The following is a 13,822-nucleotide window of genomic DNA, read 5'->3' as shown; positions in this document are numbered from 1 at the left end:
GGTAAACTTATGTTGGCAGTGGTGTTCCCAATTGGTAAACTAAGTTTTCCGCATGAAACCGCACCCACTCCGTATACCCTAAAGTGGCAAAAGTGAGCAAACCTCAGGGACCATTTTGGCAGTTTACTCTAACTTAAATGACCATATCTTTCGGTACATAACCGGATGCCATACAAAATAGGTCTTAAAATCAGGGTATTAACAGTCCCAACTCAAACACCATCACCTGAGAAAACTGATGCAGATCACCAACATCATGCAACTTTTGAGTTTGTTATCAATTAATTAGCTTTGTAACTTTGGTAAATGTACTTGGTGTAATATGCCTGTATCTCACTGGTTTTTGGTATTAAATATTGTTGCCGTTAAAAGAAAAAAGAAACTAGGACAAACATAGTTAAAAACAATTGTTGAATAGCAAAACAATAACTTAAAACAATCCCTAAAGTAATGATCACAACATTAAACCTTCAAATTTGTTTATTTATATTATAAATTTAGTGACAAATTTGACATTTAATAATACATCACATATCCTTTCAAGTTATATGTTATAGTGGATGAACAATGAGCATATGCTTGTTATATTCTTATACCAAATAATATTTAATTGATGAAAAAGGTTATATTTGTCATTTCAATGGCAGAAAATGATTTGTGATAATGTTTGTTTCTTTTTGAGATCCTTACTCTTCGGGTTTTTCTTTTTTCTCCTTTTCTTATTAACAACATATGGGCTTCAAACTCCAGGTGTCAAAAAAATATGTGGTATAAAAGGTCCAAATACTAATAATATTCAAACCTAAAATGTCAAATCATGATCCAACATGGACACGTACAAATTTTTTTAAATAGAAATACATCACTCATTTAAGATAAGATTACAATCCAAAATACTAATAATATTGATGTTTGGATTTCAAACATTTATATTTAAGATTATGATCTAAAATACCACTAAATAATTCTAAAACAATCCTGATCATACACGAAAAGATAAGAGCACATATATATGAAATTAGTTTTGATTATTTAAATTTTTAACAATTATAAAGATAAGAACTTGTAAAACATAGACTTCAATGTATAAATATGAAAATAACTGTTTTCACAAGTTTGTTATTAATTCTAGACAAAAATATGAGAAGATATATTTAAGGTGCTACAAAATAAGTAAAAAGAAAGCCTTCATTTGTTAAATACTTAAATGATAAGAAGTTGATTCTAAGAGATGACAAATTCATATTTGAAACAATGTATAAAAGCAAATAAGATGGTCCAATTTAAAACAGACATAACTTTTGATTCATATGTAGTTGGGGATCCCGTAATATACGTGCAAAACTGACATAAATCTAAAGACGTTACAAACCGTCATGGGCTTTGCCCGACTCTCGGACCGTATTACTTCGCTTCCCATGAATGATTTTTACTTTTACGGCTTTTCTCAAACCTTAGCTAACTTTTGCTATTCAAAATTGATTGTAAAAAAAGCATGAATCTTTTAATGTATTCTTTTACTTATTACTTGGTAGACATTTAATACCTGTAAAAATTAGATATTCTCTTGATGTAATGGTTTTGTTCATTTAAAAAATACATTAACTTTATTTAAAATTCTTTTTATTTTGCTAGTCCTGACTCACAAAAATATTAAAAAAGTCCACCCACATGAATCATTTATGCTTTGTGTAAATCCCAAGGAGATTTGTTCACAATACAAACTGTTCATTCAGTTTTTTTATTATCATATATTGTTTGACTATATATAACTAGTTAGAAACTTAGAATAAGAAACCAAGAAAAACAAATATGTATGTATGGTCTGATGGCTATGGTGCAACTGTCCCATAAAAAAACATTCACATGAAAGGTGCCAAGATCATGAACCTCATGGGGTGATTAAATAGTTGGCCTACTTTCAAATGCCACGTGGACCAACAACAGAACACATGTTCATCCATCTGTCTGATTTGAACCGGTACGTTGTAGCTACGTGAAAACGATTAATAGCACATGTGAAATCAGTGGCCTTTCACTCACCCCAAGAGCCGTTTTTACTCCAGCCGTCCGATTTGCCATCAAAGGTCTTCAATTTTTGTTTTTTTATTCTCCAAAAAATCTTGAAAGATTGGTGACTAATTATTTCTTTTAACTACTTTACGTATCCTATACTTATCTTTAACCATCTTAGTGTTTTTTTAAACAACAATCTAATCTACTTCTAATTCTGTATTATTGTCTATTGTGAGACTCGAATTCTTGACCTCGTAGGGAGGAACATCATTTTAACGTATTTCAAGTTATTATCATTGTTCAGTTAAGAATAAAGTTATCGTCAAGAGCTCAATTTTGAGCGGTTATATCATCGACTTTTAGAATTATCATCGACTTTGAGAATTATGTATCTGACACGCATATCGTGTTATGTTCATCTTGTAGCTAAAGAAAAGGACTTGACTGACAATTAAGTTATTGTCCAAGATTGAAATTTGACAAAAGAAAAGGATATATTATCTATCGACAAAAATCATTTGAAATGCTACATATGTGCAGATAACAAAATCTAAAGAGTTAATTACTGTTTTCGTCCCTGTGGTTTGTCAAAAATCACTATTTTAGTCCATTAGTTTAAAAATTGCGATTTCAGTCCCTGTGGTTTCACTTTCGTAACCATTTCAGTCCCCGTGGTTTCACTTTCGTAACCATTTCAATCCATTTATTCTGTTAGTATAGAGACTGAAATGGTTACGAGGTGGACTGAAATGGTTACGAAAGTGAAACCACAGGGACTGAAATCGCAATTTTTAAACTAATGGACTGAAATAGTGATTTTTGACAAACCATAGGGACGAAAACAGTAATTAACTCAAATCTAAAATATCAAAATGACAAAAGAAATATGTTTGAGAATTAGAAAAATAAGTAAACACTTGTAGGAAATTAAAGTTCAATTGTAACTATTCCATGACTTTAGGAACAAACTGTAGAACTTCCTAGTATTAAATAAGTAAAATACCAAACTTTATAAAGTATTTCAAGTTCATGATTTGACTGGTACCAATTCTGGTGGAGCATACTAGAAGTGCCATGATTCTTTTGATTTTATTAATCATTGTGTAATAAAAAGGCCTCTTTGCTTCATATATTTCCAAAATATTAACACAGATCATTACCAAGTGGTATACTGGACCCCACTAGTATATTTGTATGAATTACACAATTTAAACCTGCTCTTATCCTAGATCTGATAGAAAAAGAATGGTGCATCTTTTGGAAGCAATCCATTGAACCACAACACATCCTGACTGCATTATACCCATGACTCAAACCTCAACCAAACTATAAATACCAGAGATAAATAGAGACAAGAGAGAGAGAGAGAGAGAGATTCAGATCAAATGGCAGAGACTACTACCACCACAGAAGAACAAACAAACCAACAAGAAAGAGACCCAGAATGCAATTCTCTACATCAGCCACTTCTGAAGCGAAACCGGACACTTTCTTCAAGTCCACTAGCTCTTGTTGGCACCAAAGTTTCGTATATCGAAAGCTTGGATTACGAGTAAGTTCCATCATCAAAGATTTCATTTCAATTGGCAATTAATTGCTCATGAATAAAAAAACAAAACTTTTTCTTGACGACATGTCAGGATCAATGAGAATGATCTGTTCAAGCATGACTGGAGAACCAGATCACAAGCTCAAGTGTTGCAGTATGTATTCTTAAAATGGTTATTGGCTTTCCTAGTTGGGCTTTTGACAGGTGTCATAGCCACTCTCATCAATCTTGCAGTAGAGAATATTGCAGGATACAAACTACTGGCTGTAACCCACTACATAGACAGAAAGAGGTACTTACTTATTCAACAAAACAGACTTATTAATTACATATTTGCCATTCTGTAACCTAGTACACAGGTGCTTAGATAAATTAGTTCTTGAATAATTATTAAAATTTAAAACTCAACAATCTTATGTAGTATGATCATGGTGGATGCAGATACATGATGGGGTTCTTCTTAATGACCGGGGTTAATTTCGTATTGACGCTTATGTCAACTCTTTTAGTAGTGTTTTTTGCACCTACCGCAGCTGGGCCGGGTATTCCCGAAATTAAAGCTTACCTAAATGGTGTAGACACCCCCAATATGTATGGTGCTTCAACAATGTTTGTTAAGGTGCACACAACATACTTAAATAATAATTAATTAAGTTAATGAAGTTAAATAGTTATTCTTAAATGATTTATGATGATGATTATAGATCATTGGAAGCATAGGAGCTGTGGCTGCAGGGCTGGACTTAGGGAAAGAAGGGCCTCTGGTTCACATCGGTGCCTGCATTGCTTCGTTGTTAGCTCAAGGCGGGCCAGATAATCACAGGATTAGATGGAAGTGGATCCGTTACTTCAACAACGATCGCGATAGACGAGATATCATAACTTGTGGGGCCTCATCAGGGGTATGTGCGGCTTTCCGGTCCCCAGTGGGAGGTGTGTTGTTTGCTCTTGAAGAGGTGGCAACATGGTGGAGAAGTGCGCTTTTGTGGAGAACGTTTTTCAGCACAGCAGTTGTAGTGGTGGTGCTTAGAGCGTTCATGGAGTTTTGTAAATCGGGAGAGTGTGGACTTTTTGGTGAAGGTGGGCTTATTATGTTTGACGTAAGTGGCGTTTCGGTTAATTACCATCTTGTTGATCTCATCCCTGTGACGGTAATTGGAATCATCGGAGGTGTTTTAGGAAGCCTTTACAACTACGCCCTTCACAAGGTCCTTCGTCTATACAATCTCATTAACGAGTAAGCCTTTATAACCAACCCTTAATACTTAATAATAAACACAAATTTCGGCACTAATTGTCATGTTTTCTTGCAGAAAAGGGAAATTAGCGAAAATCTTGCTGAGCCTCAGCGTCTCGTTGTTCACCTCAGCATGCTTGTACGGACTACCATTCCTTGCCAGTTGTACGCCATGTGATCCATCTGCTCCTCTGGATACTGAGTGCCCAAGTACAGGAAGAATGGGGAACTTCAAGAAATTTAACTGCCCGAAAGGACACTACAACGATCTAGCCACTCTCCTCCTTACAACCAACGATGATGCAGTACGCAACATCTTCTCCACCAACACTCCCAGTGAATACCGCGTATTTTCACTATTCATTTTCTTCATACTTTATTGCATATTGGGACTCTTCACATTCGGGATTGCGGTTCCCTCTGGTCTATTCCTTCCCATCATCCTCATGGGCTCAGCTTACGGCCGCCTGCTCGGTATGGCAATGGGACCCTACACGACAATCGACCAAGGTCTGTTTGCGGTTTTAGGTGCAGCTTCATTGATGGCAGGTTCAATGAGGATGACAGTTTCGCTTTGCGTAATATTTCTTGAGTTGACCAACAATCTTCTTTTACTCCCGATAACTATGCTCGTCCTTCTAATTTCCAAAAGTGTCGGAGACTGCTTCAACCCAAGTATCTATGAGATAATACTAGAACTTAAAGGGCTACCGTTCTTGGAAGCGCACCCTGAGCCATGGATGAGAAACATAACCGTTGGTGAATTAGCCGATGTTAAGCCGCCAATGGTCACGTTAAGTGGGATTGAAAAGGTTGGGCGGATAGTGGAGGTTTTGAGAAACACGACGCATAATGCGTTTGCGGTTGTCGATAACACCATGGTGCCCATGGTGGGTCAGATGAGTGAAGTCCACGGGCTTGTTTTGAGAGCGCATCTTTTACTAGTGTTGAAGAAGAAATGGTTTTTACAGGAGAGAAGGAGAACGGAGGAATGGGAAGTCAGAGAAAAGTTTACATGGGTTGATGTGGCGGAGCGATGGGGAACGATCGAAGAGGTGGCGGTTACAAAAGAAGAAATGGAAATGTATGTGGACTTGCATCCCCTTACCAACACAACGCCTTATACAGTGGTGGAAACCATGTCAGTTGCCAAGGCGTTGGTGCAGTTTAGGCAGGTGGGGCTTCGCCACATGCTAGTATTACCAAAGTACCACGGCCCTTCGGTAAGTTATTAGTTATCTTTCTATATTTAAAACTTTTAAAACAAAATGTATATCATAGACTAATGTTACTGACCTTATGTTACGTGTGTTTCTTGTTACAGGTGCCACCGGTGGTTGGGATCTTGACCAGGCAAGACTTGAGAGCCCACAACATTTTGAGCGCATTTCCGCATTTGGAAAAATCGTACGCCAGTAAAAAGGGACGTTAAATGTCGATGTACAAGTCAAAAGGCAGTGTGAATGGTTCGGATAAACCGATATTGTACTTTGTATTTCCAATTTTGTATTCTTTCATCAAGTTAAAGAAGGTACACCATGAATGTAAAACAGCGACATCAGGAACAGTTAAAGATTGCATTGTTCTGTAAGTTATAAATCGAATAAGTTATTCTTATCAATTATAAAGACAGTTTATTTGGCCAAACATCCTTTTTTATGCCCTATCTTCCCAGATATTCAGATAAGAAATTAATTCTTTGGTTATCTCAAGGCCTTTGACAACATAATCAAAAGTAATGATGTACTATAGCTTCACAGATTCATCACTAATTTTTAAGTCTGAAGCAACAACTATGAGTTTAAAACAGTGAATCATAGCTTTAAATTCTCTTTCAATGGAAATGTTCTACACAGCACCTCACCACTATTTAAAGAAACATATTATTTTTAAGCACATGAACTGATGAACACCTACAAATATCTGGCTGTGATAATTGTTGACCAATTTATTTACGAGATTAAACCAAAAGGTAAACCTATAACTATGTGATGTATAAATCAGCAGCACAAATCATTTTAGATTGAGACAGTTCTAACAATTCCAGAAGGTAAATGCAATTTCCTTTTTGTTTATTTTGAATTTGACTATGGATGATTGCACATGTGATTAGTTGAGAATATTATTATATACAATTAGGGTTAGGAAGTTAAGAAGATACCGGAGGTGAGAGGAGTGGACTTTGGTGGTGTAGCGCAGAGGAAGCTCACCGGATTTTGAGTATTTGAAATGTTGCTTCGACCGTTAATATGAGGATGATATCTGTTATCGTCACTTTACAATATATAGGTTACTGTATCATCAGCGATATCGATCGATATTTGACGGATATTTCGATATTTAACGGATATTGACAGTTATTTTGGATGCCCTTGGTTGATATAGACTAGGGGGCTGTTTGATGATTAAGTGCTGAATCAGGAGGTCTGAATCATTAAATGCTGAACCAGTAAGAGGTGGGGTCTGAACCACTAAGAGCTAGTATAATGATTAATCGTTCAAATGCAAATGTCTGACCAATTCAGATTAGATGTCTTAACCATTCAGACTCAGTATAATTCTTAGCTATTCAGAGGCAAATGTCTTAACCATTCAGACATCTGCTCGCGAAACAAACAGTCTGAACCACTAAGTGCTGAACCAGTAAGAGGTCTGAACCATTAAGAGCCTCATTAAGAGGTAAACAAACAGCAGGATTTAGATTTCATAGCTTATAATTAGATCATGTTTCAAATATTGGCGCTTTTAAGTTTGACTTTTGACATTTTTTTAACGACAACCAACTCTTTATATATATAAAGAATTCAGCAAGAAGCTAGGGAAAACAAGAGAACAAAACAGAAACAAAAGGAAACTATTACAGTAAACAAAGGACATCAAAAGCAATCCAATTAACCCAAGTTGGCGTCGGTTTTTGTGCCCGATTGGAAACCCAGATGAAGGAATCCTCTTTAATCAGGTCAACGGTTTTCCGAACTGAAATGCCTTCCCCTTCAAACACCTTCTTATTACGGACGTTCCAGATTCTCCAAACAGTAGCCAAAGCTATCCTGTGAACGAGTTTTTTTCCAATTTTTTGCACCCGGGCTGTTGTAGAAAACCTTGATGATCTCCTTCAGACTTTCGAGATTTGGGGGCCATGGAATTTTCAACCACGTGAAGGTGTTCCACCAAACGCTCCGCGCCGTCAGGCACCTCGCGAATAAGTGGTCAGCGGTCTCCTCTTCGAACCCGCATGTTGCACACAATGCATCAGGCAAGTTTATACCACGATCCAGCAAGCTCCTTTTAGTAGCAACTTTCCCCATAAGAGCCCTCCACATCAGGTAGTTTGCTTTTAGAGGGGCCTATGAGTTCCATTTGTGCTCCAGCCCATCATATTGAACTTGCCCCAGCTTTTCTAAATCCATTCGGAGAGCTCTAATCGAGTACGGGATGCCATCCTCATTCTCCCACTTCCATTGGTCTTTTCCACCCTTTAGAGCCACGTTCGAGAGCAGTCTCGTGAGAGCGACGAGGTGTTCCCATTCGCACGAATATCGAGGAATCTAACGCCTAATCACATAACTCGCACGAGAATCGATGAATATAATATCAAATCGAAGAATCGTACGTCTAGTCACACGTGTATCGAGGAATAATACGTTGAGTAAAACAATTAAAATAAAAAATACGAATTTCGAAGTATACGGAGCCATATAAGGTTATACGGTCCGTATAAATGTATCGTATACATTATATACGACCGCACTAGAATCTTATTCTCACATGGTGTATACGGGGCTGATGAAATAATGGTTAACCGGGCAGGGTTAACACACTGGTCTCGTCAAGAAGGGTTAATCCCTTCCTCTCGAGGATCGCTGGTTGGATCACCGGTGGTTGATCTCCTGCACAAGGAAACAAGCCGTGACTCGTAACAAGGAGGATGGGGTGGGGGGTGCTCCTTGTTACCACTCTTCGGCGTGAGAATCAGTAGTTTGCTTGGGAAGCAAAGTAAGATAGTAGTAGTAGTGAGAGAGTTGTGAAGAGATACCTCAAACCTGGTTTGGGGTTGGTATTTATAGCCGAGGAGTGAAGGAGGATGATGATGGATGGACTGACGACGTGCTGCACCTTTGCAGGTGTGTCAGGCTTGTCGGTTGTGGAGGTTACGCCACGTCAGTCCATTGCTTACGTAGCTCTGACAGGTAACTGCCATTGGTGCCACTTGCACTGTGGTGTCAGTCCCACTTGTTGAGTGCATAGGATGCGGTGCAAGCCGCATCGCTACGTGCGTTAACATCTAAAGTTACCGCGTCTCCTACTTGTGATCAAGGAATACGCGAGATGCGGTGCTAGCCGCATCGTCGTCCGCGGAGACTATTTGCCTGCATCCCTTGTCGTGACGAAAATGCCCATATGGTGCGGTGTCAGCCGCACCGTTACGTTCATCTTCTTCTATGCCTAAGGTAAGGCTTTCTTGTATTGATAGAAGTGTTCACTGGATACGGTGCGATGCCGCATCGCTGTGAATACTTCCGTTTTCATACACCAGATGTGATGCTATGTCGCATCACTCTACCGTTCTCATGTTCCATGTAAGTCCTCCTCCGTTACTAGATAGATTGGATTCAACCCTTGTGCCGACGCGTTCTCGCATGGGCACAAGTAGGTTGTTAGCTAGTGGGGGTTTTGATAAGGGTAATGGTCACTCGCGGTCGATGCTGACGCGAGATCTGGGACCATACCCCTTCAAGTCCCCCCAGTCTAGTGTTGCTGCCACATACAAGTTGTATGTGGGAGGAGTACTGGACTATGGTGTTTGGAAGGTAGTTTGGAGTCTGGAGAAGATCCTAGACCATGTGTGGTCTTTTCTGTATGTAAATCAAGCTGGAGGTCTGGAAGGGTCATCTGACGCCTCTTCCGTATCGGTGAAGGAATCTCGTCTGATGCGAAATTCTCAGCCGATTTATGTCACCAGGTGGCTTGCCACCTGTTGTTGTGCCGAAGGTCTCTTGGAGACTTTGTTAGTAATGCTGCACAAACTTCGAACCAACCTCTGAGATGGTGGTTTGAAGGTATGCAGAGGTTTCCCACCTCTGAAAGGTGGTCTTTTCTTCAAACCAATTGTTGAATTGGTGCATGAAGAAGAAAAGAAATTTTTTGATCAATCTCTGAGATCTGGATCAAAAGTAGTTAATGCTTGTAAGTGCTTTGCTCGAGCTCTATGTTCAGCATCTAGTCGTGAGATGACGATCCCTTTTTTGTTGGGTTTTCGTGTTTGTCGTCATAGCTCTCTAGTAACCGCACGTCCTTTGCGGTTACCTCGTTGCGTCATTGTTGGCCATGTTTGGTCGAACAATGTAGATTTGTACTATGGGTAAAAAAACATGGTCATAGGCAAGGGTATGCCCACCATTTTTTATTCTATGCGGCCCATAGGCGGGCAAACAAAGTCATAAGCAGACTTGTTACCGCTGTTCGGACGCTTGCTGTTCGACAAGGGCTCGTTTAAATCGCTTATCTGCGTTCGTTTTGGAGCCACTTACCTTCCCGCTCCAATACCGAGTTTGCCTTGAAGTAGCTTCGCTCGGTGATGTGGAGTTACGTTGGCTCTTCCGTAGCAACCAGTCTGCGGAAACTATGGTTATGTCCGCAGCTACTCATGAGTGTCTGCGGTGTTTGCTCTTGAAGAGGTGGCAACATGGTGGAGAAGTGCGCTTTTGTGGAGAACGTTTTTCAGCACAGCCGTTGTAGTGGTGGTGCTTAGAGCGTTCATGGAGTATTGTAAATCGGGAGAGTGTGGACTTTTTGGGGAAGGTGGGCTTATTATGTTTGACGTAAGTGGCGTTTCGGTTAATTACCATCTTGTTGATCTCATCCCTGTGACGGTAATTGGAATCATCGGAGGTGTTTTAGGAAGCCTTTACAACTACGTCCTTCACAAGGTCCTTCGTCTATACAATCTCATTAACGAGTAAGCCTTTATAACCAACCCTTAATACTTAATAACAAACACAAAACTTCGGCACTAATTGTCGTCATGTTTTCTTGCAGAAAAGGGAAATTAGCGAAAATCTTGCTGAGCCTCAGCGTCTCATTGTTCACCTCAGCATGCTTGTACGGACTACCATTCCTTGCCAGTTGTACGCCATGTGATCCATCTGCTCCTCTGGATACTGAGTGCCCAAGTACAGGAAGAATGGGGAACTTCAAGAAATTTAACTGCCCGAAAGGACACTACAACGATCTAGCCACTCTCCTCCTTACAACCAACGATGATGCAGTACGCAACATCTTCTCCACCAACACTCCCAGTGAATACCGCGTATTTTCACTATTCATTTTCTTCATACTTTATTGCATATTGGGACTCTTCACATTCGGGATTGCGGTTCCCTCTGGTCTATTCCTTCCCATCATCCTCATGGGCTCAGCTTACGGCCGCCTGCTCGGTATGGCAATGGGACCCTACACGACAATCGACCAAGGTCTGTTTGCGGTTTTAGGTGCAGCTTCATTGATGGCAGGTTCAATGAGGATGACAGTTTCGCTTTGCGTAATATTTCTTGAGTTGACCAACAATCTTCTTTTACTCCCGATAACTATGCTCGTCCTTCTAATTTCCAAAAGTGTCGGAGACTGCTTCAACCCAAGTATCTATGAGATAATACTAGAACTTAAAGGGCTACCGTTCTTGGAAGCGCACCCTGAGCCATGGATGAGAAACATAACCGTTGGTGAATTAGCCGATGTTAAGCCGCCAATGGTCACGTTAAGTGGGATTGAAAAGGTTGGGCGGATAGTGGAGGTTTTGAGAAACACGACGCATAATGCGTTTGCGGTTGTCGATAACACCATGGTGCCCATGGTGGGTCAGATGAGTGAAGTCCACGGGCTTGTTTTGAGAGCGCATCTTTTACTAGTGTTGAAGAAGAAATGGTTTTTACAGGAGAGAAGGAGAACGGAGGAATGGGAAGTCAGAGAAAAGTTTACATGGGTTGATGTGGCGGAGCGATGGGGAACGATCGAAGAGGTGGCGGTTACAAAAGAAGAAATGGAAATGTATGTGGACTTGCATCCCCTTACCAACACAACGCCTTATACAGTGGTGGAAACCATGTCAGTTGCCAAGGCGTTGGTGCAGTTTAGGCAGGTGGGGCTTCGCCACATGCTAGTATTACCAAAGTACCACGGCCCTTCGGTAAGTTATTAGTTATCTTTCTATATTTAAAACTTTTAAAACAAAATGTATATCATAGACTAATGTTACTGACCTTATGTTACGTGTGTTTCTTGTTACAGGTGCCACCGGTGGTTGGGATCTTGACCAGGCAAGACTTGAGAGCCCACAACATTTTGAGCGCATTTCCGCATTTGGAAAAATCGTACGCCAGTAAAAAGGGACGTTAAATGTCGATGTACAAGTCAAAAGGCAGTGTGAATGGTTCGGATAAACCGATATTGTACTTTGTATTTCCAATTTTGTATTCTTTCATCAAGTTAAAGAAGGTACACCATGAATGTAAAACAGCGACATCAGGAACAGTTAAAGATTGCATTGTTCTGTAAGTTATAAATCGAATAAGTTATTCTTATCAATTATAAAGACAGTTTATTTGGCCAAACATCCTTTTTTATGCCCTATCTTCCCAGATATTCAGATAAGAAATTAATTCTTTGGTTATCTCAAGGCCTTTGACAACATAATCAAAAGTAATGATGTATTAATTTTGAAGTGTGAAGCAATAACTATCAGTTTAAAACAGTGAATCATAGCTTTAAACTCTCTGGCTGTTTAAGGAAACCTATTATTTTTAAGCACATGAACTGATGAACACCTACAAATATCTGGCTGTGATAATTGTTGACCAATTTATTTACGAGATTAAACCGAAAGGTAAACGTATAACTATGTGATGTATAAATCAGCAGCACAAATCATTTTAGATTGAGACAGTTCTAACGATTCCAGAAAGTAAATGCAATTTCCTTTTTGTTTATTTTGAATTTGACTATAGATGATTGCACATGTGATTAGTTGAGAATATTATTAGTGAGTAATATACAATTAGGGTTAGGAAGTTTAGAAGATACCGGAGGTGTGTCTGGTGATCATGAAGATTGATGAATCAACGGCTGTGATGATAGATATGGTCAAGTGGTCGGTTGTGAGAGGAGTGGACTTTGGCGGTGGAGCGCAGAGGAAGCTCACCGGATTTTGAGTATTTGAAATGTTGCTTCGACCGTTAATATGAGATGATATTTGTTATCGTCACTTTACAATATATAGGTTACTGTATCAGATCGATATTTGACTTATTTTGGATGCCTTACTTGATATAGACTAGGATTTAGATTTCATAGCTTATAATTAGATCATGTTTCAAATATTGGTGTTTTTAAGTTTGACTTTTGATATATTTTTTTTTAGTAAATTACTTTTTGAGTCCTTTTGTTTTAGTGGTTTTAACCACTTGAGTTCAAAATCAAAAAGTTTAACGCTCTGAGTCCCTAGCCATTTATTTTATAACGTTTTGAGTCCAATTTTGTTTATTTTATAACGATTTGAGTCCAAAAAATTGGACTCAAATGGTTAATGAAAATGCTTATAGGGACTCAGGTTGTTAAACTTTTTGCTTTTATACTCAACTAGTTAAAACCACTAAAACACAGGGACTCAAAAAGTAATTTACCCTTTTTTTTTGAACGGCAACCAACTCTTTATATATATAAAGAATTCAGCAAGAAGCTAGGGAAAAAAAGGGAACAAAACAGAAACAAAAGACAAAAGGAAACTATTACAACAAACAAAGGACATTAAAAGCAATCCAATTCACCTAAGTTGGCGCCGGTTTTTTTGCCCGACTGGAAACCCAGATGAAGGAATCCTCTTTAATCAGGTCAACGGTTTTCCGAACTGGAATGTCTTCCCCTTCAAACACCTTCCTATTACGGACGTTCCAGATTCTCCAAACAGTGGCCAAAGCTATCATGTGAACGAGTTTTTTTTTTCCAATTTTTTGCACCCGGGCTGT

The 13,822-nt window shown here is 39.1% G+C and overlaps 1 protein-coding gene across 4 annotated transcripts; it reads left to right on the top strand.

The window, feature by feature from the left end:
• The first annotated feature begins 3,179 nt into the window (after nt 1–3,179).
• On the top strand, nt 3,180–12,412 carry LOC110878437 (chloride channel protein CLC-b). Of its 4 annotated transcripts, none has more exons than XM_035977544.1 (7): nt 3,216–3,568; nt 3,657–3,857; nt 4,007–4,184; nt 4,270–4,521; nt 10,481–10,761; nt 10,842–11,988; nt 12,090–12,412. In XM_035977544.1, exons 1-7 carry the CDS (start codon nt 3,402–3,404, stop codon nt 12,195–12,197), a joined length of 2,334 nt encoding a protein of 777 aa, XP_035833437.1. In that variant the 5' UTR covers nt 3,216–3,401; the 3' UTR covers nt 12,198–12,412. The 4 variants fall into 4 exon arrangements, with proteins under 4 accessions (XP_021982426.1, XP_035833437.1, XP_021982427.1 ...); XM_022126735.2 differs by having other exon boundaries at nt 4,270–4,532; nt 10,492–10,761; XM_022126734.2 differs by lacking the exons at nt 10,481–10,761; nt 10,842–11,988; nt 12,090–12,412 and adding exons at nt 4,879–6,025; nt 6,127–6,449 and having other exon boundaries at nt 3,180–3,568; nt 4,270–4,802.
• The last annotated feature ends 1,410 nt before the right edge of the window (nt 12,413–13,822 follow it).

This window comes from Helianthus annuus, chromosome 9 (assembly GCF_002127325.2).
Source record: "Helianthus annuus cultivar XRQ/B chromosome 9, HanXRQr2.0-SUNRISE, whole genome shotgun sequence".
In the NCBI taxonomy this organism is placed as follows: domain Eukaryota; kingdom Viridiplantae; phylum Streptophyta; class Magnoliopsida; order Asterales; family Asteraceae; genus Helianthus; species Helianthus annuus.
This window is presented reverse-complemented; position numbering and strand designations above follow the sequence as displayed.